At 51.2% G+C, this 27791-nt stretch overlaps 1 protein-coding gene and 2 long non-coding RNA genes across 6 annotated transcripts; 1 reads left to right on the plus strand and 2 right to left on the minus strand.

Moving 5' to 3' along the window:
* Positions 1-8: 8 nt before the first annotated feature.
* Positions 9-27787, minus strand: LOC120809262 (NEDD4-like E3 ubiquitin-protein ligase WWP2). 4 transcript variants are annotated; one of them, XM_078082209.1, is made up of 24 exons: positions 27688-27787; positions 26446-26530; positions 24457-24613; positions 24126-24247; positions 21695-21832; positions 18531-18609; positions 18142-18281; positions 17812-18058; positions 17469-17558; positions 14001-14175; positions 7840-7894; positions 6845-6926; positions 5820-5948; positions 4651-4729; positions 4465-4536; positions 4067-4155; positions 2760-2919; positions 2174-2307; positions 1893-2033; positions 1682-1802; positions 1455-1559; positions 1283-1379; positions 894-966; positions 9-657 (listed from the first exon to the last, which is right to left on the minus strand). In XM_078082209.1, the coding sequence occupies exons 2-24, from the start codon at positions 26516-26518 to the stop codon at positions 558-560; spliced, it is 2658 nt and encodes an 885-aa protein (XP_077938335.1). In that variant the 5' UTR covers positions 26519-26530; positions 27688-27787; the 3' UTR covers positions 9-557. The 4 variants fall into 4 exon arrangements, with proteins under 4 accessions (XP_077938335.1, XP_077938334.1, XP_077938337.1 ...); XM_078082208.1 differs by lacking the exon at positions 27688-27787 and adding an exon at positions 26664-27254; XM_078082211.1 differs by lacking the exon at positions 5820-5948.
* LOC144383682 (uncharacterized) lies at positions 9201-13054 on the minus strand. The gene is made up of 2 exons (XR_013451098.1): positions 12667-13054; positions 9201-12624 (listed from the first exon to the last, which is right to left on the minus strand). It is a non-coding gene; the product is annotated as an uncharacterized LOC144383682 (long non-coding RNA).
* On the plus strand, positions 13250-13543 carry LOC144383683 (uncharacterized). Its single transcript, XR_013451100.1, has 2 exons — positions 13250-13325; positions 13370-13543. It is a non-coding gene; the product is annotated as an uncharacterized LOC144383683 (long non-coding RNA).
* Positions 27788-27791: the final 4 nt, after the last annotated feature.

Raw genomic sequence — 27791 nt, forward strand, 5'->3', positions numbered from 1 at the left:
AAACCAGAGCAGATTGAAATCTCATTTATTTTAGTTATGTACAGAGGAAAAATGCTGAATTTCACAACTAACAAAAAAAAAATTAAAGTAAAAATCACATTTCATCTCACTTTCTCATGTCCCCTCGCGTACAGACACGCACATGCTCTCCCTCCCGTCGTCTCGGTGTTAAAATGTCATTCTGGTAGATGTGTTATACTGGAGTTAAAACTATCCGGTTGTCTGGTTTTCGGTGGGTTTCCAAGCGGTGAGTTGGGGTGTGTGTGTGTTGGGTACGGGGGGGGGGGGGGGGGGGGACAGACACACACTAGGCAAATATTACTCTCTGTCTGACTTCCTGTTTAACCTACATGGGCACACACACATCTTTATGCATATACAACCTGGCATCAATTTGAGCGCACACACACACGCACTATTGCATTCCATGACATCGCCCCCCCCCCCCGTCCAGGTGAGCGGCCGTAGACGACGGCTGATCTTTCAGCTCTGCGATTGCCAAATGAAAACACCAATAAGAAAAGAACTGTCCCGTCCATCGAGCGTCCCCCCCCGCGTCACTCCTGTCCGAATCCCTCCGTCTCCTCGATGGCGAACAGCAGCTTCTCCCGCAGCTGCTCCAGGCTCCGGTAGGGCGGCAGGTCCAGTCGGTTGAAGCTGCGCGGACGACACCACTGCTTTATTTCACTTATTGACGCTGGCAGAGGGGTCACTGGGGTCACTGGGGTCACTGGGGTCACTGGGTCTCTCTCTCTCCGGGAGGAGGACCCTCGGGCAGAAGGTGCATGACGGGAGACCTACCGTACCGCACGTTCCCGCTTTGTTTCACATGCCGTTTCCTCACTGAGATCAGAACGCAAAGCCACATGCGCGAGAAGAGGTTGGCAGCTTACCATGTGTGGCTTCTCGGAAGCCAAGTCTCCTTCCCCACCTTGTCTATGCAGAACTTTTGGGGGCCGTTACTTCCTGCACAGGAAGAAGAATCAAAGTCACCAAACCGTGATCGAAATAAGACCGCAGGGTTTTTGAAGCCTTTTAAATACTGCTGATAAGATTTCAACAAGTTACACTCACCATGCAATGTGGATTGAACCTTTATACTGATCTTTCAAAATAAAAGCTTTCCGTGCCAATAAGGGCAAGAAAATATAGAATCTCCCGGAGCTTAACGTCTGGATAATGATACTAATAATAATAATAATAATAAGTCATTTATGTTCATGTTACGCTTAAATAAATAATCAGATGGAAAAATAAAGCCTAAAGAAACACAACAACGTACCTATGAGCTCAGCGAAGCCTCCGACAGGCAGCCGGCACGTCCCCGTCACAAACTGGAGCAGGCGGATCCTCTTCTCGTTGTCCATCTCCTTCACCACCTGCAGGTACACGACTGCGTCACTCCCTGGACAGAGTGTGTGTGTGTGTGTGTGTGTGCGTGTGTGCGTCCGTACCTGCCAGAACCAGTGGATCTGCTTGCTGTTCTTGGTGTAATGTCTGTAGATGGTGTTCTTCTGCCAGTCAGCCATATCGATCTCCTGCATCCCGCACAGCATCAGCTGGAAGAGACGGACGGACGTTCCTTCAGTACGGGACGGTGTGGACGGCCCGTCGTCCGTCTCCGCGCTGGGACGCGGTTCACTAAACCAACGCAGCTGACGGTGCGGCGCGTTGTCCTCACCTCCAGCTCCTTCTCGTCAAAGTAGCGGAGCCACTCCAGAGGAACCACTTCGTTGAAGCCGTCCAGGAAGGCCTTGGTCTGCTCCTCCACGCCGCGGGTGAACCTCCAGTCCGTCAGCAGGCTGGGGGAGGAAGAGCGGGCCATCTTAAAGGCTGGGCGGCCCCCCGACCCCCCCGTGACCTCTGCTCCTCCAGAGGCTGCGTGAACTCACCCGATGTACTCCTCCTTGTTCTCCTCCGTGACCAGCTCGTTCTCGCCGTCGTCCTTCAGCTGGTGGGTGGAGACCTTCCCCAGGATCTCCATGTCCTGTGCGAAGTACAGCTCCACGCCGCACTCCTCCAGGTTGTTGTCTCTGAACACGCACACACACACACACGTTCACGTCGGCCGACACATCTTCATTTAGTCACAAGAACGAAAGCCGGAAAGACAAAATTTGTGGCCTTTCAAGCAGAAAAACAAGCCCCCCCGGGGGGTCCCGGCGATACTTACTTGACCCACGTGATGGAGTTGTAGAACTCCGGGTCGATGGACTCCAGGTCTTTGAGCGTGGGCTTCTTGTCCAGCATCCGCTTGTAGAAGGGCAGCGTGAAGCCGGTGTCGATGAACTTGCCGTGGTACAGAGCCTGGAGGGGGGGGGGGGGGGGGGGGGGGGGGGGATCAGACGCCATGTAGTCATTCGCAAACACACACACGCCGCTGGACGGTTGGCGACGTGTGGTTTCCGATCTAATTGCACGATGAACATGACGTCATTCACCCCGCAGCGTCTCATGAGCGATAATCCGCTTGCAATGCAAGTGGCTGCTGCTGCTGCTGCTGCTGCTGCTGCTGCGTGTGTGTGTGTGCGCGTGCATCAGATCGAGGGCGCACTCCTGCGCGTCCGCCCCACGGGTGACCTCCGGGTGGCCAGTTACGGCGGCGTGGTGCACAACGTGGATGCCTCGGTGTTTTATGCTGCCGTTCAGACCTGAGTGTGTTCACTGGTTTTCTTATTGTACTGTTTACATTTGAATCCTCGGTTTGTACATTGAGTAGTACTGTATTAATGCAGTAGTGGAGCCCGGGCGGAGCTCACCATGGCGATGAAGCGGCCGATGAAGCGGAAGTACGTGAGGTGGTCGGGGTTGATGGAGGAGGCCGGGTTGATCTGCAGGCAGTAGTTGTTCTTGCCGGCGTACTCAAACAAGCAGTACATGGGGTTCAGCACCTCGTGGGACAGCAGGAAGAACCATTCCCTGCAGGGCGGGAAACACAGCAGGAGGCGTGAGAGGCTGCACGGGCACCACACTCACACAGACTCACACACACACACTCACACAGACTCACACACACACACACACACAGACTCACACACACAGATGTGCATTGTCATCAAGAGCAGTTCAGAGGAGACGCATCATAAAACACACACGTGGAGGTTTGTGAACAGCGGCAGGGAATATGGAGGAGAGGACACATCTGGCAACAGCAGTCGTGGTACATTTAAGGACAGGACGTGGAAATGGAAACATGAATAAATAAATGACAATAAGACGGATTCTCCAGAGGAGTGACTCTGATTTATAGATACGGTCTTTAGGTTTAAGGCACGTCTAACTTTAACCGGCGCTTTGTTTGCACCGAATGCCCGGGACAATTCATTTAGATGTAGAGGTTGATTAAAATATGTTAGATTTCAATCAATCAAACCCTGAAATAAAATAAAATTCCAAATTAAACAAAATCAGGAAAGAAATCCAATTCTAAATAAATGCTTGAAAAAAAAAAAAAAAATACATTTGAGATGTCAAAAAAACACAAAGATCACCTGTGTATTATCGTATGAATACGTACACACAATCTATCAATGACATGTAGACAAAACACACAAACACAGCAGAATCCAATGGAGACAAAGACACTGTGGAAGGATGCATGTTAAGACAGAATGAGCACCACCACCACCACCACCTGCTGCACCAGCACACCCAGCGCTCCCAGGGGGCCCCCGCACTCCCCCGCGGGCATTATGGGGGGAGGAGGATGTGGGGGGTGGGGGGTATGGGGGGAGATGGACTGACTGACGGACGGACGGACGCAGACACCTCACGACATCCCGTCCGTGGTTCTACCCTGTGGTAGAACAGCATGATGTCACCTACCATAGGGTAAAACCACTGACGCGACACCGGAGACAAGACACGGGACGTGAGAAATGAGACCCAAGCAGACGGGGGAGACTAACGGGGTGAGGACGCCGCCGACACACAAAAAACCAGAGAGGAGGAGGAGGAGGAGGAGGAGGACCAGCACAGCAGCATGTTGAAGTTATGCAACAATAATAAAGGGAACCCGCATGCTTAATGATGGAGGAGGAGGAGGAGGAGGAAGAGGGGGCCTCACCTGGCGATGCCGCCGTAGTCCAGCCCCTCCTCTCCTCTCATTATGATGTAGAGCCTGCGGCGAAGGTCGTACGGCTTCACGTTCATGATCTGAGCGCGGGGACGGGGCGATCCAGCCATCGGCACCGGCAAACAGAACGGAATCCACAAACAATGAGCGCCGTGGCGTTGGACCTCGGCGGCGTTATCTCAGTATCACGTTCTGCTGCTTCTGTCTGCTCGGTTCACACACTCATGTACATTGTATTCCTTTGAGTGGGCGACAAACATTTGGGATATTTCTGGCCGTTTTCACTCGACATATTTACAGGCGTCATTGAAATACAAAAAACAAAATGTTTTTTGGGTTGAAAAGCGTTGAACGCCGTGTCGTGTGTCCGGGGGTTAAAGGCCTCTGACCTGCTGGAACGAGTCCTCAAACAGCGTCTGCCTGGACACGGAGATCTTGACGTGGCTGGGCAGAGCGTTGGACTGGACGGCGGATCCCAAAAAGAAAAAAGGGACAAAGATGCATCAGCGGGTCAAGAGTGAAACGCCCTTTTTTTCGGACGTGGACAGCGGCTCGCCGTTATCTGCGGTACTCACGTGGCACAGGAACCTGAACTGGTGGTACTTCCACCTGAAGCTGCGGTCGTAGGCGCCCGGGGAACCGCCTTGCCGTGACCTGCACACGCACAGGAACTCGGGTCATTTTTTTGGGAGGGGTTAAATGCACGAAGAAGAATAAATGACGATAAAAACAACTGGTCATTGGTCACATGACCAACAGAAACACGTTGGTCTGCAAAAAATAAATAAAATGTATTTATTTATTAATTTGAGTCATGTTTTAATACACAGTTTGTTATGATTATTATTGCCTAGAGCTTTAAAAACTGACATTATTAGTAAATGATTGCCGGCGGCTCTTATGAACGTCAGGAAAAGCAAACAAGTCAAAGCTCAAAAAAGGCATTTTTCATCTAAACAGCCTCCTTCTACGCGCCTCGATCGGGGGTTTTACAGATTACAGTGTTTTACAGTTATTGCGAGGCAAAGATATCAAAATGACCCTCGACGTTCAAGGGCCCCCCAGACCTGGAATATCAAATTCACACGGCGCACAGAGGCCAGCCCGGGCCTGCAGCTGTGTTAGCATAAGCCCCGCCGACCGTAAACGCCGTGTCAGCACCAGAGAGGCTGAGGCCCGGACAGCGAGAGACGGAGGCTGGGTTCGGGGAATGGAGACCATGCTGCACGAGGACGGTGAACCAGCGCACTAAAAACCACGTTCAAACATCAGCATGGAAAGTTGCTTGCAGATGCACACACACAACTGAAAAGACACAAGCGTGCGCACACACACACACACATGCACACACCAATGCAGTCCGCAGTGGATCCGCTGTCGCACATCTGCACATTCTCCTCACTTCTGTGGTGGAGAGTGTTTCAAGCCAAACATCCACAGGCTGAGGGGAAGAGGTGTGTGTGTGTCTGTGTGTGTGTCTGTGTGTGTGTGTGTCTGTGAGGCTTAAGATGATTCTGTCTGTTCCAAAGGAGAAGAAACGAACAGAAAGGTAACATGGAAAAAAAAAAAAACGTGGGCTCGATAAAAGATGCAGAGAAAAGTGGGAAGCAGGATGTTGTACATGAATGTGAGGGTGTTTGAAATGACTTCTTCATGACTTGGAGGAGGAAAGAGGATGATTTCAAGTGGACGTTGCCACACTAGAAGCAGGTTTTTCGGGCGGACGGGCCGAGAGGATATTTACCCGGACTCAAACCCGGGTCGGGGGTCTTTAAAGGTGGTGGTGCGCGAGTTGTGGTCCACAAAATATCGCACTCCCTCAGCGGTGTACTTCATCTCCCAGCCCGGGGGCAGGGGGTGCTCCTTGATCATCCTGCAACAGGGAGAGGGGGGAGGGGGGGGGGCAGTGAGCACGGTCCCAAGCCCAAAAAGAAGGGGGGGGGGGGGGGGAGGGTGAAACTGACACACCTCCCCCGTCCACCCTGAGGATCTGAGGCCCCGACAGAACCGCCGCCGCGTCGACCCAAAGTCCAAAGGCCCGTATTTTCCCTCCTTGCTGCAGACGGGACTACGAGGGGGGGGGCAAAACACGAGCGCGAGGCCGGGGGGTCGTGACCCCGCGCTGTCTCATGTGGGAGCTGTTTTCTCGGACAAAGAGGTCCGCGGGGGGGGAGGAGGGAGAATACGGGGGGGTTTGGGTTTTGGTTTGAAGTGGCCCTTCAACGCGGGCTGCAGTAACTCGTCCCACCCACAGGCCGCAGTTTGTGCCCCCCCCCCCCCCCCTCCCCCCCGTGTGTGTCAAAAACGGCGAGCTTCAAAACGTGCTCCTATTATCTCCTCATCTGGACAATTTGATTGTTTTTTTGTTTGTTGAACACTTTTTTTAACGGACACGCAAAACAAAATTAAACCCAAAGTCAAATCACTTTTTTCACCCCAGACGTCGCATACGTGGAAGTGATCACAGTTTGAATAAGAGAGCGGGAGGTGAGGGGACAGGAAGCGCTTTAAATGATAAAGGGATGCCAGAAACAAAATGATCAGATGGAAGGCAGATAGAGCAGCAGCCCCCCCCCCCCCCCCCGTCCCGTGAGCTCACAAATCCTGAAGCAGGCCGGTGTGTTCTTTTGAAGCCCTGATCGGCGAGGAGCTACTTCCTGTGTGTTAAATCTGTCTTCAGTAGCCGCACACACGCAAAGCAACACGCCACCTAACAAGCAGGCAGGCAAACACACACACACACACACACACACACACTCTCTCTCTCACCCTTGGGTCCGGGGGTCGTCCCACTGCGTCGTCCGCGTGTTGTGGTTGACGAAGTAGATTCTGCCGTTGTCCTGCCGCTTCTCTGTGGAAAGAAACAACAACGTGCGTGGCGTTTTTTATTAAATGTGACGCCGTGGCGGGTTTACCTGCCCCCCCCCACCCCCCCCGAAAAAATAACCCCCCGCCGACCCGCCAAGAGTCACCGCACGGCTACACGGGGTCCCACGGGACGATATTCACGCAAGTCGCGTAGGGTTCTAAAGACCTCCGCAGCGCTTCTCTCGCTCGCTCTTTTAAAAAAAAAAAAAAAAATCTCACCGGCACGATAGAAAGCCAGCGAGCCGGTGAGATATTTCACAAATACCTCGCCGGGGTAAAAGCCGTGTGTGTGTGTGTGAGTTGTTGGGAATATTAACATGGGGGCCGAGGTTTAAGAAAAAAAAGTAAATGGCTCAGATTGAATAAACTTAAACACGGAATAACGATTTATTCATGTGTGACGCACACACACACACACACACACACACACAGGCGCCCCATCCTCCTCCTTCCGTTGCCCCCAACAGCTTTTTCTCATTAAGGCCCCAGAAACGGCAGTGCTCACATTGCCCCCCCCCCAATAATATCCAGCCTGACCTCCACCGTCCCGCCTCTCGTCTCGTCTAATCTCGCGTTTTCAAAATGTTAAAAGAGAAGCAGTCCGGGGGACGCGACCGCAGAAGGAAAACAGAAGGGGGGGGGGGGGGGGGGCGAGCCAGAGGAGCACCTCCGAGCCAGCGGGGTAATTGAGGCACCGCAACATGCTGAAAAGGCATCGCGGGCTGGTGGGGTGGGGGTGGGGGGGGCAACAGGGAAAGAGCTCCATCTAACAGCGAAATCCACGGAACCGGCACCAAACGGGCTTCGGTGAGAATCAGGTTTCAGCCGACGGTGAGACGGCGCCTCGGGTGTCCCGTGTGGGGGGGGGGGGGGGGGGCAGCGTCGGGTAGACTCACCCCATCCAGTGGGCAGCGCGCCCAGAGGGTCGTTCTCCACCGGCGCTCCGGAAGGCTGAGGGAGAAACAGAGACAACAGCTCCGGTTAGGAACGCCTTTTCCCCCGCCGCCGCCGCCGCCGCCGCCTCCTCCCTCCCTCCAGGTGTTTGGTCCTCCCAACGTGCCGGATGACTCCACATCCATCGCTAAGCGTGACTCGGCGAGCTCGTCCCACACTCGCTACAACCGAGTCGCCGATTGACCAAGGACGACAGCGGGGCGTGCTGCGAGTGCGTGTTGATGGCGTTGAGGGTGGGGGGTGTGTGGGTGGTGGTGGATGCTCTCTGCTGCAGCGGCGAGGGGCATCTGAGCGAGCTGCCCGCCGGGCGGCTCGTATGCCTCCCCCCCCAAAAAAAAAAAAAAAAAAAAAAACGACACGCTCGGTAGGAGGATGAAACAACAACGCTGTTCCAATGAGCTCACTGGCTGCACGCAAGCCCCGCCCACCCCCTCACCCCCCGCCCCCCCCCCCCCGGCCTGAACTCCTCCTCCTCGTCTCTGGCTCTCTTCTAGCGCCTCTGTGAAAGTGGGCAGGGAGGTGCGAAGTCTGAGGGAACTGAGGGGAACATTGATGCCCGTTCCAGACTGGACACCTCCACCCACCCACCCACCCCGCCTCCACCCACCACCCCCCCCCACCGCCACCGCCCCAACCCAACCCAACCCAGGCCTGACAAAAGGCACCTTTATTCACCCTGGACCTGGAAACCACTGTGGGGTTTATTCAGCCTGGACTCATAGACACACACACACACACTCTGAAGAAAATGTGTGTGTGTGTGTGAGAGACACACACACACACACACACACACACGCATTTTCCACACCAGCACACATGCTGGTGTGGAAAATGCGTGTGTGGAAAACAGGGAGTCGATGTGTACGTCCTCCTGCCGGAATACACACAAACCTGCCTGAATATATCAGCCCGAGTGGAAAAAGTGGCTGAAAAGGCGCTTGTTTGGGGGGGGAATCGGAGGCCGCCAAAAAAAGGGGGGGGGGGGGGGGGGGGGGGGGGGGCAGTCTCACGCCGGAGACGTTTGCGCTGCTCAGCGGCGCCCGCGGCCACGCGCTCGCCAACAGAAAATTACCTTAAACTAGCAACAAAAAAAAAAAGATAAAGAGGTCACGTCGCGTTTTATCACCACCACAACCCTCCACGCCCCTCCTGCCGGCCATAATCATGTAGCATAGCCGGCATGCTACGCATTAGCATGAGCTAATAGGGAGTTAGCTAGCTAGCCAGCTGCAGCGCTGCAGGAATGAGCTGTAAGACAAGGACGTGAGTCAGCGGTTTTCCCTTCCTGTTCCCTTAACGTTGGTTTTTCTTAAAGTAAAAATCTGAGGTTATATAAAAAAAGCTAGCTAAAAAATAGCATTTGCTAACAAATGGCTAAATGGCACAACAACACTGGTCCTCCTTTAGCTTAGCTTGAGTGACGTGATGCAGAGCGACTCCAGGTGTTTGATAGGAAAGGTTATTTTAGGGATCTTTTGGAGCCAAAAAGGTCTCGTCGAAACCACCACTTTCCAGATGAACTGCCGATAATTTCGCGCGACAAAAACGTCGATTATTTCCCCGTAAAAGTACGGCATTGAGCAACAAACGCTGACGTCATTTCATGCAGTCTATATTCCCAAAAGACGAATGTGACCGTGCCCGTTTAAAATGGCCTTGTCATGGAAACTGTGAGAGGGTCCGGGATGGAAAGGACAGGAGGGGGGGGCGGCGCTGGAAGAGCGAGGGCGGGCACATAACAGGGTTAAAGGGTGTGTGTGTGTGTGTGTGTGTCGCTCCCATCGACAGCCAATCTATGCCCCACCCGTATGGGCCTTTCTGTGCCTAAAAAAGGGTAAAAGGAGAATATAATGATATAACGACGTGATGACTTCATCCTGGCTCGGATCATTCAGCTCCTCAGCAACTTCCAGACGGAGCGAGGCTGGAGGGGAGGGAAAGTGAGGCCTGGAACACGAGGGAGGGAGGCAGGGAGGGAGAGTGGGAAAAAGCAGCCCGTTGGCAGCAGCGTGTGAAATAATGACTGGGTGTTATACAGAACCGGTTAAAAGCGCGGACACGTTGCCTCGTTCACTTCGATGGGGAAGCGTGCGCGAAACGTTTGACCGGTGCTGTAGGAGCTGGAGAAATAAAAAAAAATAACACCGCCAGTGGCCTCTAAACGTGCTGGGAGGACTCTGGCTGTCAATCAGGCGAAACGCAAAACAAGCATTGCACTTCTTCTGTGAGATGTAAGAGAGCGGAGGCCCCGGGGCCTCCAGGTCAAGGTCAGTGGGTTCATCATCCTGGGTTCTCCTCTGACCGACGCGTTGCCCTGGTCGCGCTCACATGCAGGACGTCGCGGTTCGATACAGAAGTGGGTTTCATTTGAGCATCGACCACTAAATTACCAGCGGATGGACGGCTTTAAATGTATTATTTTGGCTTCTTAATCAAGTCAAAACATTCGTAGAGAAGCAGCACTCGGTTCCTCTGCAATAAACTCCCAGAAATCAGAAATAACTCAAAATGTTCCAGTTTGAAACGTTTATTTTATTAAATATTGTTCACACTTCACTATAACTACTATTCCCAATTGTTCTGGTTTTATTTTCTATTGTCTGGTATTTTTAATGACTGCATGTTCTTTTATTCCTTTGAGCTGCCTTGTTGCTCAATGAGATATTTAAATAAAAATCGGTGCACATTTTTTTTGTCGCATTTATCAAATTGTTACCTTTTTTCCTTTCCTTTTAACACCATTGGTTCCAGTTTAAACTGCTGTCCATTGTCCCTTCATGGGACAAACTGCTGGCAAAAAAAAAACAGCCTTCGCTCCTGCGGGGGCTCCTACGGGGGCTCCTGCGGGGGCTCCTGCGGGGGCTCCTGCGGGGGCTCCTGCGGGGGCTCCTGCGGGGGCTCCTCCGGCGGGTTCGCGTGTGCAAACATTGGTCATGTATGAGTTTTCTGTTCCAGCGGCGAGAGTGATAAAACACAGGGCTGATTCAGGTGCTGCTGTTAGGGGTCCTTGTTCAGGACAGAGCTGACAGAAAGTCAGATGGGGGGGAGGGGCAGAGAGGGAGGGGCAAAGAGGAGGGGGGGGGGCAGAAGACTGATGTGAAAAGTAAAAAAGCGATGTTATCATAATGAGTTGGGCGGATAAAGATGTCTCTGTGCGGAGCAGAAAGGGGAGATTTTGAGAGGGGAGTGTGTGTGTGTGTGCGGGGGGGGGTGAAAGAAAAAAAGACGAGAGTCAAGGGGGGAGAGTCGAGGGGGGGAGAGAGCAGGGGGGAGAGTGCGGAAGCAGCAGTTAATGACTCCAAGGCTCTCTGGGGCTCCTAACGAGCACCAATTACTCTGCACACTCACACACAAAAACAAACACCCACAGCACGCGCACACACAACACCACCACTGTGGAGCAGTTGTGACAGTGTGCATCACGGGTAGTTGTGTACGACCGCAACCCTGAAAACGTGCACACTTTGTGCGTGTTCACAATCAAGAGCGCCGCACTAAATCAGCTTTGCTTCATTTCGGTCAATCCATCAATCCAGAAGATCTTAACTTTGCTGGCGGGCGCAACAAGCGACTCGGCATGACTCTCGGAACCACAAAATAGTCCGTTGATATATATGTGTGTGTGTGTGTGTGTGTGTGTGTGTGTGTCCGTTCAAGAGGACAATCGGGCCCCTTGACCCTCGTTGGTTGCCATGTGTTACAAAGAAGAAATGTAGCACCTGACCTCCACATTACAGCCCTGCACACACACACAGTAAAGAATCCCCATGTCCTGATTTATGATGAAAAGATGAGGGCGGTGACACGAGTATTTATAGCGCGCGTGGCCGCGTTGAGTCTTTTGCGTGCGCTCCCTCGTTCACACGCGCTGGTGCCGCAAATAGCCCGCCGCTATCGGCGGCGTGGGCATTCCAAGACGGAGAGCGCTGTTCCACCAACACGGAGGCCTGACCTGCCTGTCGGCTTTTCTCACGCGTACTGGAAGGAGCTGGCGTGGCGTCTGCTCGGCGACCTCTCCCTGAGCAGACGCCGCGGTGCGGCGAGTCCCCCACGAAACGGTTGCAGGCGCGCATGCAGGGCTCGGGGGGTTCTGAACCGCAAGCAACCGCGCTGGTCACATTCAAAAGATGTCTCAGTGTAAAAAGCCCGGTGGCTCGCTGCATCTTGATACCAACGCGGGTCAATATTTCCTAACCCCGATGTGGACATTTAGTTTGGCGGCCCGGTACATCAACATCAACACAGCACCCTCCCTGCGGAGCGCAACACCCATTTCGGTTACAGCAATAACGTGGGTTTGGGGGGTTTCATCTTTCACTAAAAGAAGTTCTGTTGCTGCCCTTGCTTCTATGTATATTATAGAACGGGCCATGGAGAGAGCCTTGTTGCTTTAGTTCCCATGAGCCTTTGGCGTCGGACCTCGGATGCTTTGCTGTCAGGGACGCGGCCTACTGGCAAAACACCCTGAACGACCCGTGCGGCCGACATCTTCTGACTGTGCGGCGCACCGGGTCACTAGAGCTTTAGTCCTGAGGACTAACACTACATGAAGTACCTGGTAGAGGAAGGTCCTGAGGACTAACACACTACATGAAGTACCTGGTAGAGGAAGGTCCTGAGGACTAACACTACATGAAGTACCTGGTAGAGGAAGGTCCTGAGGACTGACACTACATGAAGTACCTGGTAGAGGAAGGTCCTGAGGACTAACACACTACATGAAGTACCTGGTAGAAGAAGGTCCTGAGGACTAACACTACATGAAGTACCTGGTAGAGGAAGGTCCTGAGGACTAACACACTACATGAAGTACCTGGTAGAGGAAGGTCCTGAGGACTGACACTACATGAAGTACCTGGTAGAGGAAGGTCCTGAGGACTGACACTACATGAAGTACCTGGTAGAGGAAGGTCCTGAGGACTAACACACTACATGAAGTACCTGGTAGAGGAAGGTCCTGAGGACTAACACACTACATGAAGTACCTGGTAGAGGAAGGTCCTGAGGACTGACACTACATGAAGTACCTGGTAGAGGAAGGTCCTGAGGACTAACACACTACATGAAGTACCTGGTAGAGGAAGGTCCTGAGGACTAACACACTACATGAAGTACCTGGTAGAGGAAGGTCCTGAGGAGTAACACTACATGAAGTACCTGGTAGAGGAAGGTCCTGAGGACTAACACTACATGAAGTACCTGGTAGAGGAAGGTCCTGAGGACTAACACACTACATGAAGTACCTGGTAGAGGAAGGTCCTGAGGAGTAACACTACATGAAGTACCTGGTAGAGGAAGGTCCTGAGGACTAACACACTACATGAAGTACCTGGTAGAGGAAGGTCCTGAGGACTAACACACTACATGAAGTACCTGGTAGAGGAAGGTCCTGAGGACTAACACTACATGAAGTACCTGGTAGAGGAAGGTCCTGAGGACTAACACACTACATGAAGTACCTGGTAGAAGAAGGTCCTGAGGACTAACACTACATGAAGTACCTGGTAGAGGAAGGTCCTGAGGACTAACACACTACATGAAGTACCTGGTAGAGGAAGGTTCTGAAGACTAACACTACATGAAGTACCTGGTAGAGGAAGGTCCTGGGGACTAACACACTACATGAAGTACCTGGTAGAGGAAGGTCCTGAGGACTAACACTACATGAAGTACCTGGTAGAGGAAGGTCCTGAGGACTAACACTACATAAAGTACCTGGTAGAGGAAGGTCCTGAGGACTAACACTACATGAAGTACCTGGTAGAGGAAGGTCCTGAGGACTAACACTACATGAAGTACCTGGTAGAGGAAGGTCCTGAGGACTAACACTACATGAAGTACCTGGTAGAGGAAGGTTCTGAGGACTAACACACTACATAAAGTACCTGGTAGAGGAAGGTTCTGAAGACTAACACTACATGAAGTACCTGGTAGAGGAAGGTCCTGAGGACTAACACACTACATGAAGTACCTGGTAGAGGAAGGTCCTGAGGACTAACACACTACATGAAGTACCTGGTAGAGGAAGGTTCTGAGGACTAACACACTACATGAAGTACCTGGTAGAGGAAGGTCCTGAGGACTCACACACTACATGAAGTACCTGGTAGAGGAAGCGCTGGCTGAACTGGTGCATGGCGCCCTGCAGCTGGTTGCGCTGGCTCTGCCACTGCTGGTAGTTGCGCACGGACTCGGCCGTGGGCCTCTGCCATGTGGTGGTTCTGGTGTTGTGGTCCACGTAGTAGAACCTGCCCCGCTGGTCCACCCGCTTCTCCCAGCTATAGAATGGGGTAGAAAGGGTCGTGGCTTACAACATCATCTGCATTTAGCAAGTCAAGAGTGGGCGGTAGTATCAAAAATGTAGGCTGTTCATAGCAACAGCACCAATTTAAAGAGATGGAAATAAAGCACAATGGAAAGAAAACATTGAGAGGAGGGGGAGAGGAGTAAATGAGTGGACGTGAAGGAAACAAGGAGGAGGATAGCGGCTGAGATGCTGAAACCAAACTATTCTTCAGAAAAAATAATAAAATAGATGTGGCTTTTATTTTAAGTTTCTAGAAGAACCTCAGCGGTCATCCCAACGGGAATGGCAGCCCTCGGGTACATCGTTGAGGGGTAACAGTGGGGGGACGGCAGCGTTACTCAAGACGCCCCCTGTTCTGTCTGTCCCCGAGGCGGGACGTCTGGACATGGACGAGAGAAACGCACACAAACGCAAACGGCTTTCGCACACGCAGGCCGGGTTCCCTCCGGCTCGGCTATTCTCACATCTCTGACCTCAGCGCTTCAGGATCTGGGAGAGAAAACAGCACCGCTGTTAGCACACTTCCGTATGCTAACAAGAACACGTCGTGCTGATACAGAGCTTTTTTTAGGTTTTTAAAGGTCTTGTTATTTAATGGCCATTTCCAAAACTAACAAGTACTCATCTAGCTCTTCCGTCATTAGAATTACCTACTTAGTATCTTGCATCTTGTCTCCACACTACCGATTATTTATTCAAAATCTCATCGTGTGGATATTTTGTAAAAGCCAGCCGGCAACCCCGGGTTGCGGGAAGAGCTGCCGATGCCGACGGGCCTTTAACCCGCACTCCCCCTAATGTCCACCAGGGGGGCGACTCCTCTGCTCGCATGGAGGTCTGAGAGAAGGACTCAACTCCTCTTTTGAGTTATGACGAATGGGGTTTGTGTCACCGATAACCTATACGCCTCCTCAACCACAGAGGACATTTTATAGTAGCAGCCACACCCAGATTAGCTGCATGCTGAAATGAGCCCAAACACCACGTCAACGTGTTTGTGCGCTTGCAGCTCGTAGATCGGATCGCAGGTTTTCTTTTAAATACAAAAACATCACATAGACGACACAATCCTTTCACTGTGGAAAACGCAAACTAATCCCAAACAAATGTAACTCCTTGGCAGAGCGTCTCGTTTCTTTAACTTCCTCTCTAGTCTTTTCCAACGGAGTTAATAATCAGAGCAATGCGGACGTCAAGGTGTCATCGCAGTAAAACGGTTGCGTTTCTTCGGGAACCCTCAATGAGACCTCTTTGGGAATGACTGCTCTTCTGGCAGCAGCACAAACTACGGCCAAGGAGCATTGATGACTTGGCTGGTTGCAACGAACAATGTGGTTTATAGTTGAGAAAAAGAGAATATCTAGAGACGTATCCTTGCAATCATCCCCACTCCTGTTGGATTTCTGTCTCCTCACATCTCAGACGTGGTGGTCGAGGGCTCGTCTCTCTGACCGCTGGGCCTCTCGAGTTCCCTTTGTGACATTAGCGGTCGCTGCTTATTTACCGGAGCCAGGAGGAAAATCCCAGAGGCCGCGGACGGCCCCGCCTGAGAGTCTCTACTTAGTTCCGCTATCTTGATTTTGAACTCTTCGTACCAGTCGCGCCATTAACTATGTGGTTTCCCCGCCAACCCCCACCCCCCCCCGGAGCCGGCGTGTACAGTGAGTCGTTATGTATTCGCCCGCTTCTGCCGTTGTTGCTTTTCACAATAAAAGCTCGTCGCAGGCGTGTATTTCTCCCGTTCGCTCGTCGGTTGTCTAGAAAGCCACCAGCGACCCGACGACTCTGCAGCGCTCACTGCGGCTGCCTGCGCGCTTGGCTGAGCCGTTCCGGATCCAATGCAAACACTAGATGGCGCTTCGCAGATTAGTTCCTGCTGTCATTTTGTCGGGCCGTGACGTCCTGCAGCTTCAGAAGCTCTGCTCGGCCCCTCGGATGGCTTTCATTATTTCAGCTTGCCAACCTCGATTGCTTAACTCCCCCCCCCCCCCCCCCCCTCACCCCAGCGCTCTCTAAACAGTTCCCGGTGTGCACATCTGGAGCACTAGCGTAGCAGCATTAGCGTGCTAATTGGTGCACTGAAGGGCCGACATGCTATTGGACGGGGGTACACGTGGCTCTCTAAGAAAGGACTTTTGTTCTCTCGTTCCCGGCACGGAAAAACTTTGGGGCAGGGAGAGGCGAGGGGGCGAGGGGGGGGTGACCTTTCTCTTCCCTTGGGGGGGGGGGGGGGTTTGGCAACGCTGTACAAACACTAAGGATCACAGCGGCTGAACGAGGGACGGTTATGTATGAAGTTACAACCGAAGACACACAATCTCCATCCAGGAAGCGGGAGTCTGCACGTTTGCGCCTCCCGGTGGCCTCGCCTCCCCTTTTCCTTTTTTTTTTTTTTGGTCGGAGGCCTGAAATAAACGTCTGTGTGCCACAGGCGGAGGAGACCTTCTGTTGGAGGCATGTCGGCAAATAACCCTCTGGTGAATTGAGAAGGTTTTTTACGCGTCTTTAGAAAGTCTAAACGAGGACTCAAGCGCTCGTCCTCCTCTTTGTTCGCGGTGGAGACGTGGATGTCACGTGGCCGCGTTGTCGTTCCTTTTACAGGCCCGAAGCCGATTCACGGTTTAAACAAAACACACGAAGGGATGCGGTCAGGATTAAGTCGCTGGGGGGGGGGGTGTAAGAGCCATCGCCGCTTGCCACAGAACATATTTACTGCAGTCTGGTTTCACTTGTGTTTCAGGCAGAAACGCCGTCTTTGTTTGAAGGGAGATTCAATTCAGTTCATATGAACAGAAGCTCGTAGCTTGTTTAGCTTCGTTAGCGTCATCTTCTTACATCCAAACTCCTCCGTCTGAGCATGAACTCAGCAAAATAGTTGCTAGAAATAGTCTTAAACAAACTAAACTGTGTTGTCAGCCCAAAATGAATTAATCCAAAAACAGTGTAAACAGCGGATGTTCTATTAAAGTATTCCAATAACATTTTTAAAAGCCTCGCCCGCTGGTCTTCTCCCAGCCAAAGCTTCTCTTACGGGGACAACCTGCCCCACTCGGGCAGGAAGCACAGCTCCATTGCGACCGCGCCGTGTTCCTCTCGCGAACAAACGCAAGCTTTACACCAAAACAGAAAACACTCTGGGAGCGCCTCGGCACATGGAGTCGGTCAACACAACCGCCTGTGGGAGAGATGATGAGGTCCGGCGCGGAGCCGGTGTTTTTGGTGCACGGACAGAGAAGAGGTGGGAAAAAAAGGCGGCGTGCGTACCCCGGCGGCAGCGGCCTCTCCCAGCAGGTGGTTTTGGTGTTGTGGTCCACGTAGTAGACCCGTCCGTGAGGCAGCACCCTCTGCTCCCAGCTGCACCGACAGGAGGAGACAATGCACACGCATGGCGCCGCTTTTAATTGCTGTGAAGGGTCAGGAAGTCTAACACGGTTTTGACTCAAATCGGAGACTAATTACTGATGTTACTATTTAAAAACACAACGGTTACTGATTTGTTCTGACTTTCGAAAATACAATTATTTAACGAAGCCCAAAGTACAGATGTGTGACGTGATTGAGTGACTAACTGCGCTCTGAATGGAAGCGTTAAGCGGCGCGGTCTCACCCCGCCGGGAGAGACTCTGTGGTCGGCTCTGCGACACTACTGCCGGTCTGCTCGGCGCCGGAGGCGGCGTCGGGGCCGGGGCCCGGCTCCCCTGGCGCGGCCGGACCCACGGCGTCCTGACCCGGGGAGGGGCTGCTGCTGCTGGAGGCGGCGGCGGCGGTGGGCGGTGATTGGCCCGACGGCGAGGGTGGCGGGGCCGCGCCCTTGCGGCCTCCATCCAGCCCGTTAGACGTCAGCTCAACTTTGTCTGAGGTGAAGACAAAGAGGAAGAAGTTACTATCCATCAGGTATCGTCATGGAAACGCCATGATCGGACCCCCCCTCCCATACCTGCGCTGCTCCCAGGGCTGACGTGACTCTTGGAGGAGCGGCGGCGACCGGACGAGCACGACCCGGGGGTCTGCTCCTCGATCAGCTCGCCGTTAGTCAGCTCGCCGCCCTGCGGACCCCCCACTGAGTGCCTGTTGCTCCTTAAGATAGGAGAAAGACAAAAGAGGGCGTGACCGTCGTAGCCGTCATACTCTTTATACTCGTCCAGTTGTTTTTCTCTCATCCTCATTGTTATAAACGCAACAGTGTTGCGTCTGATCAGCCCGTTGACTCCGTGCTACAGAGATGCTACGGGGGGGGGGGGGGGTCTTGTGCTTCGCGCACCGCTCCCCTTCGCCGAATACAACAACATCAACTTCAGCGTTGACCCGGCGACCGCGTGCACCGACCTGCTTTGACCTCCTGGTGCGCCGGGAGCCTCCTCGCTCTGCGTCCGCCTCAGGTTGGGTCTGTCTGGCTGCAGCGACTCTGCAGGGGAAGCACGCGACAGAGAGTCAATCACGGCACGCTCGGTTTGATTTGTGACTTCAGACGCGGACGGGCAAGACATGCTTCGGATGTGCGACAGGAACTTGCATTTTCTGGGGGGGCGACTTAAGAAAATAACTACTTCTCTTTATTTCTTTCCCCTCGGTAAACATTGAGTTTACGGGCTTTGCTTTGGGGCGGGCTTACTTACTTACTCGCAGGTTGCAAAAAACAAGATGGCAACGGTCAAAAGCGCAGTGCACGCACCAACGTGGACGTCTTGCAGTCTCATGCCAGCAATGCTAATGTGGAAGTCCATACCCTTGAGACTTGTAGTTTCCAGCTCTAATCTGTTCTCCCTCTTCTTTCTCCTCCCAGCTCACCTCTGTCCACTTGGTGATAAACACACACTGCATTTAGCTGTATTAGTGAGACTATATCAATTTGCATTTAGCGTTTCTTACCCTGAAACACATTCTAAATGTGCCACAATTTATTTTATTTTTTCGTCTGTACGCGCTGCACTGGCTGAGGCATCGAGCTCCCCCTGCAACAAATTGGGTCCCAGTAAGACGAGCGATGGAGGCTCCATCTACCGTCCCACCAGCGCAGCGCCGCGAACACCACAGTGAACACCCATCCGCCCCGGAGCTGTGCGGGAAACGGGAGCGAGGCCCTTTCCCGAATAATCAAGTCCATGAGAGACCCGGAGCATGTGGTCCGTGTACAGTGGGTGGTTGAATAGAGACCATTCATCCTAGTGTGTGTGAGTGTGTGTGTGTGTGGGAATGTGTGACTATGTGCTCAGTCCGACTGGGGACTGGAAACCACGGAGCTGTAACATGCTTTTCATTAACACTCACTTTCTCCTTTCACACACACACACACATACAAACACAGCACCTTCCCTTTTGTGGGGAAAGTCTCAGTACCCCCCCGAACCCAATGGGCATGCACTTGCGCTTTATGGCACCGGCATCTAAAATAGAACAGAACTGCACTAAAGACAACAGTGTTCGCATTTCAGATCAGCAGCTGCTAAAGAAGCTGCAAAAAAGGAGACGATCACTAACCCAATTGGCTTGGTTTTCTAAGCCCCGCCCACCCCTGCTCGTCTGTCAACGGTGAGCGCGCCTTTACCATTGTGGGTACGGCCACTAGCTAAGTATTATAAGCGGGTGTGACGAGGCGAGCCAAACCTTCAACCTGCATTCTCTCCGCTCACCAGCAGGGGTCACTCCTCTGGTGGCACAGAGAAAAGTCTACGAGAAAACGTCACTTCTTCGGTCTTGATTTATTCCCCCAGGAAACGTTGTAAACATGAATTCATGCTCTCGATCTCTAGTTTTGAGTCTTCTATAATACAGCGTGTTAATTTAATAAATGATGATGGTCCATTTAGGGTCAAACAGACCATAAAGCCGTGGGTGCATAACAGCGGGGCTTACTGCTCAGCGACTAGAACGCTTGAGGCTATATTTTTTACATCCATTAAATAGCTTAAATAATGTTTCCTTCGCGGATTTTAATTTACATTTGGGAAACAGAGTTCACCATAAATCAACTATCGCTAATATCGCGGCCTCTTCAAATCAACTGACGTACAAACAGGAAGTCGTGGGTGACAGCACCAGCTTAGGGGGCGGGACTAGCGAAGGGTTACCCCTTAGCATTTAGTTTCCATCAGCCGCCGGTTAATGAAGATAAAAAAAAGGTAACCAGCAACCAAAAGTGCTGGGGGCTTCTGCACATGTGCTCTGGCTTCTGTCCCCCCCCCCCCTCATCTTTCAATACAAGAGTTTGTTTATAAAGTTAAAAGTGTGTGTGTGTGTGTGTGTGTGTGTCAGAAAACTTGCCAGAGGGAAATGAGTAAAACTTTCAAACTAACAGAGGCGCGTTCAGAGCGAGAACACAGAGCTCCTTAACGCCGCCAGAAGGGAACACACTTCCACCTTTATGCGCTTTATACACTCAGGCAGCGCACACACACACACACGCTGCAGAATGCAAAACACATGTGTACACAAACCCACACGGGCAACAGCTCCAGCAACACACGTCTCCATCTGCACTCATGGTATCGTAAAAAACACAAACACGCAAAGACGAGCCGAGCGCCTTGGACTTGAAAAGACACACATTTGTGCAGCTCGTGCTTGAGGAGAACGTGGCCCCCTGTGAAAGGCTACACACAGAGCAGATCTTTGGTAGCGGTGCAATTTGGTAAAAAATACACCCGGTTTCTGCTTCAAACCCATAAAAAGGAAAGTTAAAAGCCAAAGGAACACGGGTGACCTGGAGTCGACAGGTCTGTGGGGGGTCTGAAATGCTTCCTCGGGGGGGAAGATGAAATCATGTCATATTGGTTTGGGAGTCGTGACACACGCCCGAGGAGATCAGTGTTAACGTTCAATGAATACAGGCCGACTTGGGAGGAATGGTCAATATTTTGCACGGGTATTAAGCTGAACAATATTCTTGATACGTTATTCTTGGCAGGACAGAAAGCCTTTAGAGACGCTATTGAAAACTCTCCACTGAAGCAGAGACGCACACGGCGTTGACACGTCAGGCAGAAGAAGACTGACGTGCAGGACAGTTCCATGGAGGGACGTGTTAGCATGAACTGCGTCCTGCAGTGTGGTAAATCTCTTTAAGGTCACACCACCGTTTGACCTCTTACTGGCTTTGATGTTTTTATACATAAGCACGATACACATGTGCGATGTTCTGCTCGCGCATGTGCAGTTGTGCACCAACAAGAAGCCCCTTGAGTAGAAGAAAAATACTTCATTAGAGTTATTATTTACTCCATGTACCACACTCGTTACCCTGATATCCTCCAGAACAAATAAAAACATGTGTATGCGCGACATTAACCAAATAGGCGATGCATGAACGAGTTAGAAGGACGAGAGACGCTCGAGTATTCTGTGTTAATGAGTGTAGACTTCTGTAGGAAAACCGCTTGTGCTTGTTCCGCTGAACGTTTCTTCACTCACTCTCTCTAGGTGTTGCGTTTCTGTGTTATTACCTCCACCAATGTGTGTGTGTGTGTGTGTGGGGTAGAGGGGGCGGGACTCACTGTCTGCTGCCGTGCTTCCATTGGGCAGCGTGCCCAGATCAACAGCCATGCCGTCCAGGCAGACGTTGAGCTCGCCTCCCGCTACAACCGAGCCTTTGTTCTCCGTCTGCAGCACCAGACTCAGCTGGACGTTCTCCACTATAAAGGGGGAGGGGGAGGGAGGGGGAGATGGGAGAGGGGGGGAGTGGGAACGGTGATGTGAGAGAGTTGGAAGACCGGAAATGGGACGTCCTCCGTCACGTCCAGGCCGCTTGAACCCGATGGAACTACAGCGGCTTCAAACCTGCATTCTCTGTGATGTCCAGCAGGGGGCCGCTTGGCTACGCGTCTACGCGTCTGCTTATTCCCCCAGTGTATGGAAGTGAATCTGTGTCATCGAATTTTGAAAGAAAAAGGTGATTGAATTTCTAGCACTGAATATTTATGCATTGAAATCATGTATCTGAATGTTTTTCAACGTTAAAATATTCAACCGCAAAAAATTCAACCGCAAAAATATTCAATGCAAAAAAATTCTAACCGCAACATCCGGGAACCCAAGGAAGAGCAATCGATTCTAGATTCAAGATCGGGAGCGTGCGTCAAGCAAAAGGAGCGAGCGCCCCAATACAACTTGGGCTTGTCGACTATGATGACCGGATTTCAGCCATGTCTGTTAATAACGGGGCTTCGTTGAGTGTTTTAACTTTAACTTCACGCCATCAGTGTGGTTTGTGTCTGTACGATTCAGTAATAGACAGCTGATGCTGGGATGCTTCGACGAGCTATTAGGAGGGATTGGTGGAGTTTTTGAAACCAGGAACGCGCCTGTAGAGCATAGGAGCCGCTGCAGCGTAGTGGGAGGGGGGCAGCGGCTTTAGCGGAGCGTGTGCAGACGCATAACCGAGAGAGTTAAAACACTCAACGAAGCCCCGTTATTAACAGACATGGCTGAAATCCCGTCATCATAGTCGACAAGCCCAAGTTGTATTGGGGCGCTCGCTCCTTTTGCTTGATGCACGCTCCCGATCTTGAATCTAGAATCGATTGCTCTTCCTTGGGTTCCCGGATGTTGCGGTTCGAATTTTTTTGCATTGAATTTTTGCATTGAATTTTTTGCGGTTGAATTTTTTTGCGGTTGAATATTTTAACGTTGAAAAACATTCAGATACATGATTTCAATGCATAAATATTCAGTGCTAGAAATTCAATCACCTTTTTCTTTCAAAATCCGATGACACAGATTTACTTCCATACCAGTGAGCATTGTAAACATGGGTTTATGGTCTCAATCTCAGCATGATGTTCATTTAGTAAAGTAGACCATAAACAGACTACGGGGCTACTGTGATTGACAGGTTCGGGAGTATATGTCGCCTGCACGTCACTTCTCCTCAATAACTTCGGTCCTACAACCAATGGGTGACTTCAGAATGACCACGTCTACTTCTCATATGCAGATTCTAGGAAAACAACGTGAACCTCAGCTGATGCCACATCATGAATACTGTGCTTCACCTCAGAAGAAGTGACAATTCCTCCGTTGCCTGCCGGAAACAAAACTGATTTGAATATCCAGCGACGCTCATTTTATTACAATGTAATGTGGGTCGCTAATGATGTTAAATTCAACTCTGGCATGTTTAAGCAATGGACCCCTTTAAAGGCAATAACATCATATTACTAGTCTGGAAATCAGGTGGAATTCTCACACGTTTCATGGCTGTAAAGCAAAAACATGTACAGAGCAGTGGAGCAGAATGTGGTAATAATTTAATTTATTATAATGTAATGGAATAATTTCCGTCCTGAAACTCAATTCTCGGTTTATACCCTTACTTGAATAAGTTCACAAGGCCAAAACAAATATGTTGTTCATGTATAAAGAGTAAAAGACTCACGTTCACTTTGTTACAAAATGAAACCATTTGTAATAAACGTACATTGCGGTCAGATTTCTGACGGTCTCTGGACATCCAACAACATGGATGTATATAAATTGTTTATGCGCGACGATGAAAATCAAGGCAACGTAAAAAACCACTTGGGCGTTACGACTAAAACTGTCACCAGAGGCTGGAAGCTGGAACAGGAGGAGAAACGTCTCCGATGGAACATGTGGAACACGTCATTTGCCATCGACAAACCCTTAAAATCCGTATGGGCCAGTTAGCTGTTAAAACGTGAAAAGACAACATGGTTGTGCACGATTGGCGTCCTCCAGGGGAAGAGGACCTGCTATCTAAGGAGATCAGCAGTGGTACATTAAATGATAATTAATATTCCATTGCTGCACAATGAATCGACCCTAAACGTTACACCGCTTTCCAAACGGCAGCCTATTAAATTACCGGTATCGACTCCAGCTGTGAGGCTATTCCACACTGGAAAACGTAACGTCGCCCCGACTGGCCGCGCGCGTGTGTGCGTGCGTGCGTGTCCGTGTCCTTACTTTTGCCGTGGTGGGTGCGCAGCGTGTCCAGCAGGTCTATGGTGGCGCTGCCAAGCAGCTCCTTCCGGAGGGTGTGGCAGCTCCACAGCTTCAGGTCCAGGCGGCTCTGAGGCGTCACGTTACTGCCAAACACAAGGCAAACGCCGACTTAGCGTGACGGGACTCTCACCACGGCAACGACATACGAGATTCCGCTAATCGCTTCGACACATGTGCGTGTTTTGAACCAGTGCTTGCTGCCTTACAATGTAATGTGGGTCGCTGATGATGTGAAATTCAACAATAAAAGTCATCGTGTGTGTGTGTGTGTGTGTGTGCGTTGTGTTCTTACAGGGTGAGGTCTTCGTTCCACTGCAGCTCGAGGTGTCCGCTGCGTTTGCCCGTTTTTTTGGTCTCGCTGGTCAGGCCGTCGGCGGTGACCTCGACGAAGGAGCTGAGGCGGGCGGGTCGGCTCGGCAGCTTGGGAGACTGAGGCTTCGCCGACACCACTGACGGCGGCGGGGACAGACGGGTGGTTCTTTTAGTCAACAACCCCCAAAAAAAACAAAAAAAAAACGCTTCTACTCTCTTCATTGGGACCAAAACACTTCCCGCCGCATATGAAAAATCAAAAAACAACAAACGCGCGGCGGTAAAGCACATTTGAACACGAGAAAATACAAAAGTGAAAAAAAGATGAAAGCTAAAAGTCAGATGTTGGTTTGGTTTGGGGGGTTTTGTCCAGTGGGAAATGGACTTCATGTATTCACATCACGGGTCAACGGTTTGGCCTTCGTAGCAACGGCGCCTCAGCCCTAATTTCTTTTAAATAATACACCGTCCCAGTCGGTGACATCAGCCCCGTGCAAAACAGGCGGCCTTTCATTTGAGCCTCCAACCACGCACAGTGTTCCTCACATGCACAGAAACGAGCTCGGTGCTCTTACGCAAAATATACGTATATACTCGATTATGCTTCTTTTACATTTACAAACAAGAAGAGGAGGAAGGATCGGCTGTGAGTTGCCGGGCTGCTGACCCGGCTGGGTTCTGGCTTTAGAGACGCACCGAATGCAACCACCTTAACAAACTGACAAGTCTGACTTGTTATTTCCAGATTTTGTTTGATTCTTCAATTTTTATTTCTTGATTATTGACACTTTCTGACCCAGAAAAATGTTTAAATCGTCTTTCAATGGAATTCTACTTAATCTGATCTCATAGTTGTTATTTGCATTTAAAAAAAACCCAATTCAAATAATTAATTTAGTATGCAAGTTAATGCACAAAAGTATTCTGGATCAAATGTATTTTCTTTACTGTGTACTTCACAACATAATATTTGCTCTACTCGTTTTTCAAATAGCTGTGTGCTTGACTAAAATAAAGACTTATTTTACTGGATTATTCACCCAGGCGTTTCTCCTGGAGGGTGAGGGGGCGAACCCCGCGTGGTTGGTGGTGAGAAACACAGGCAGACATCGCCCTCTAGTGGGGGGGGAGGAGAGCGCGCGGCGCAGCACTATTACTCATTTACTTTTTTTTAATTGCTCTGACGGTAACCGTCAACATGATGAAACTCCTTGGGTTGATCATTTATAGCTACACGTCACATACAGATGTAATCCCCTATGAAATATTGGTTATAGCTGCTTTAATAATTTAAATAAAAATCATCTGACTTCTTCCTTCACTGGCGGTAAGAACATTATGGTGTGTTGGGTCGGGCCGTCCCATTACTTTTTTATGGAAATAGGAAAAATTGAGAAAAAAGGTTTTCATTAATGACCTTATAAAAGGTTAAGATGAATGGGGAGGAGAGTTGTTCAAATCCCAGAAAAGCCTCTACAGCCCACAACGCTGGACCAGGTTTTGGAGTCAGTATCAGTATCAGGAGAAGGCTGTGCATCTTCCAGCAGGTCAATGACCTCTACCACCAGGGCGCACAGGTGTACTGCACGCAGTGTTTGGAACGTGGGGTTTCGGAGCCCGTCACTCCAGCAGAACCACGTGGGCCTTGTGAAGGTCCATTAGACCGGAGTATATAGTGTTCATTTTGGTTTCTCATGCTATGTACTGTACTGTACTGCCACTATTACACACAAATTCCCTCTTGGGGATTAATAGAGCACCTATGTATATCTGTCCATCTATCCAGACCGACAACTAAGAAAAGGTCCTCTGCAAGATATCTTAAATGTTGTGATGGATGGATGGATAGGACCTCATGCTGCCGCATGTGCAGAGCTTTGTCCTAGTTTTGGAACGACGTGCTATGATGTTATTTGGATCAGTTAGTCAGATCAATGACAAAAAAATAAATAAACAAACAGGTCATTACCTTTCAAGATCAACTGAGACTTCTCAGTGGTCTGGGCACCACCGCCAGGTCTGCTCGTGCTGGCAGCTGCCATGACCTCACAGCTCTGAAAAGCACAGACGCAAAATATTATTACAACGTGTTGTCGCTTCACTGCAGCATTACAACAGCCCTTAGGCACGAGCGCGTTTCCCTGCATCAACAGTGTCAAGACTTTCATCAGGACCGCTCAGCATCACCTTGAGCAAAGTCAGAGATGTGGCCTGATGGAGCGGACGCAGAGACGACCGCATGTGCGGCAAAACCGAGCTGTGGTCTGCGGCTACCACAGATGAGGGTCTTTACTTTGGTTATTCAGAGAGAACCCAGACCCCGGTTCCTGGAGGGGGGGAAGGGGGAGGGGGGGTGTCTCATCCTGCTGTCCTGGCCCACCAAGGTGACTGCTCCCGGCGTCACAGCATCTCTGAGAGCGGACAAACCCAGTGATGCCCGGCCAGATGTGGCCCGGGCCGGCCGATTAACGAGCCAGACGATCGGACAATCGGACCGCAAAGCGAAACACGACAAAAAGCGCGGCGCGCTTCGCGTCAACCTTTGTGAAACAAGCCGAGCGGCTGCGCGGCGGCAGCGGAGCCCGTTTGCTGTGCGCGCATCGGCCGAACGTCGAGTGGACTCGCAATGACACAACTATCCCGGCTTAACGGACTTCATTGTCCACGGGTTTAAATACCGCTGGCTGCTGCGCACGAAACACAAACACGGAAGACAATCAACGCATTTCTGCGTAATCGCCGCCAAGCGCTCGAGCGGTAACACGGACTTCCGGTTATGGAATTCCAAAATAAAAGCTCAACTAGCGGACGTTGCTGTGTTGCTCCGTGTTGCGACCAACGCGCCGCGGGTGGGAGAGCCACATACTAAATCCAGGGCAACTGTTTGGCGACAGAGAGACCGGCACGACGTAGTTAGCGAACAACAACACGTTTGCTTACCACACGGAAAACGCGATCCAACCTCTGTGGCATTTGTTTTGAAGGAGAGGTTCCGACGCGGTCGAATTCTGCTCACTTCCTCCCAGAACAAGCTAACCGTTAGCGAACGAGCTCCGTGGTGGCTTTTTACCAGGGGACGTGTTGAAAAAAAACACGTTCTACCCACTTGACAACGGCGAAACCCGCATTCATAGTGACGTGTTTCGCGTCAGAACAAGTCACACATTCTGAACCAGACTCCAATTGGGTTTAAAGGTCATCTTTCCCCTACCTTTCTCGGCTGTGCTCCGTTGCTGTCGCTGGTGAACTTTCATTTCCGCCTCAGTGACAATATCACGTGACCCACGGCAGGTTTTTTTTTTTTTTTTTCCATCG

This window comes from Gasterosteus aculeatus, chromosome X (genome assembly GCF_964276395.1).
Source record: "Gasterosteus aculeatus chromosome X, fGasAcu3.hap1.1, whole genome shotgun sequence".
In the NCBI taxonomy this organism is placed as follows: Eukaryota; Metazoa; Chordata; class Actinopteri; order Perciformes; family Gasterosteidae; genus Gasterosteus; species Gasterosteus aculeatus.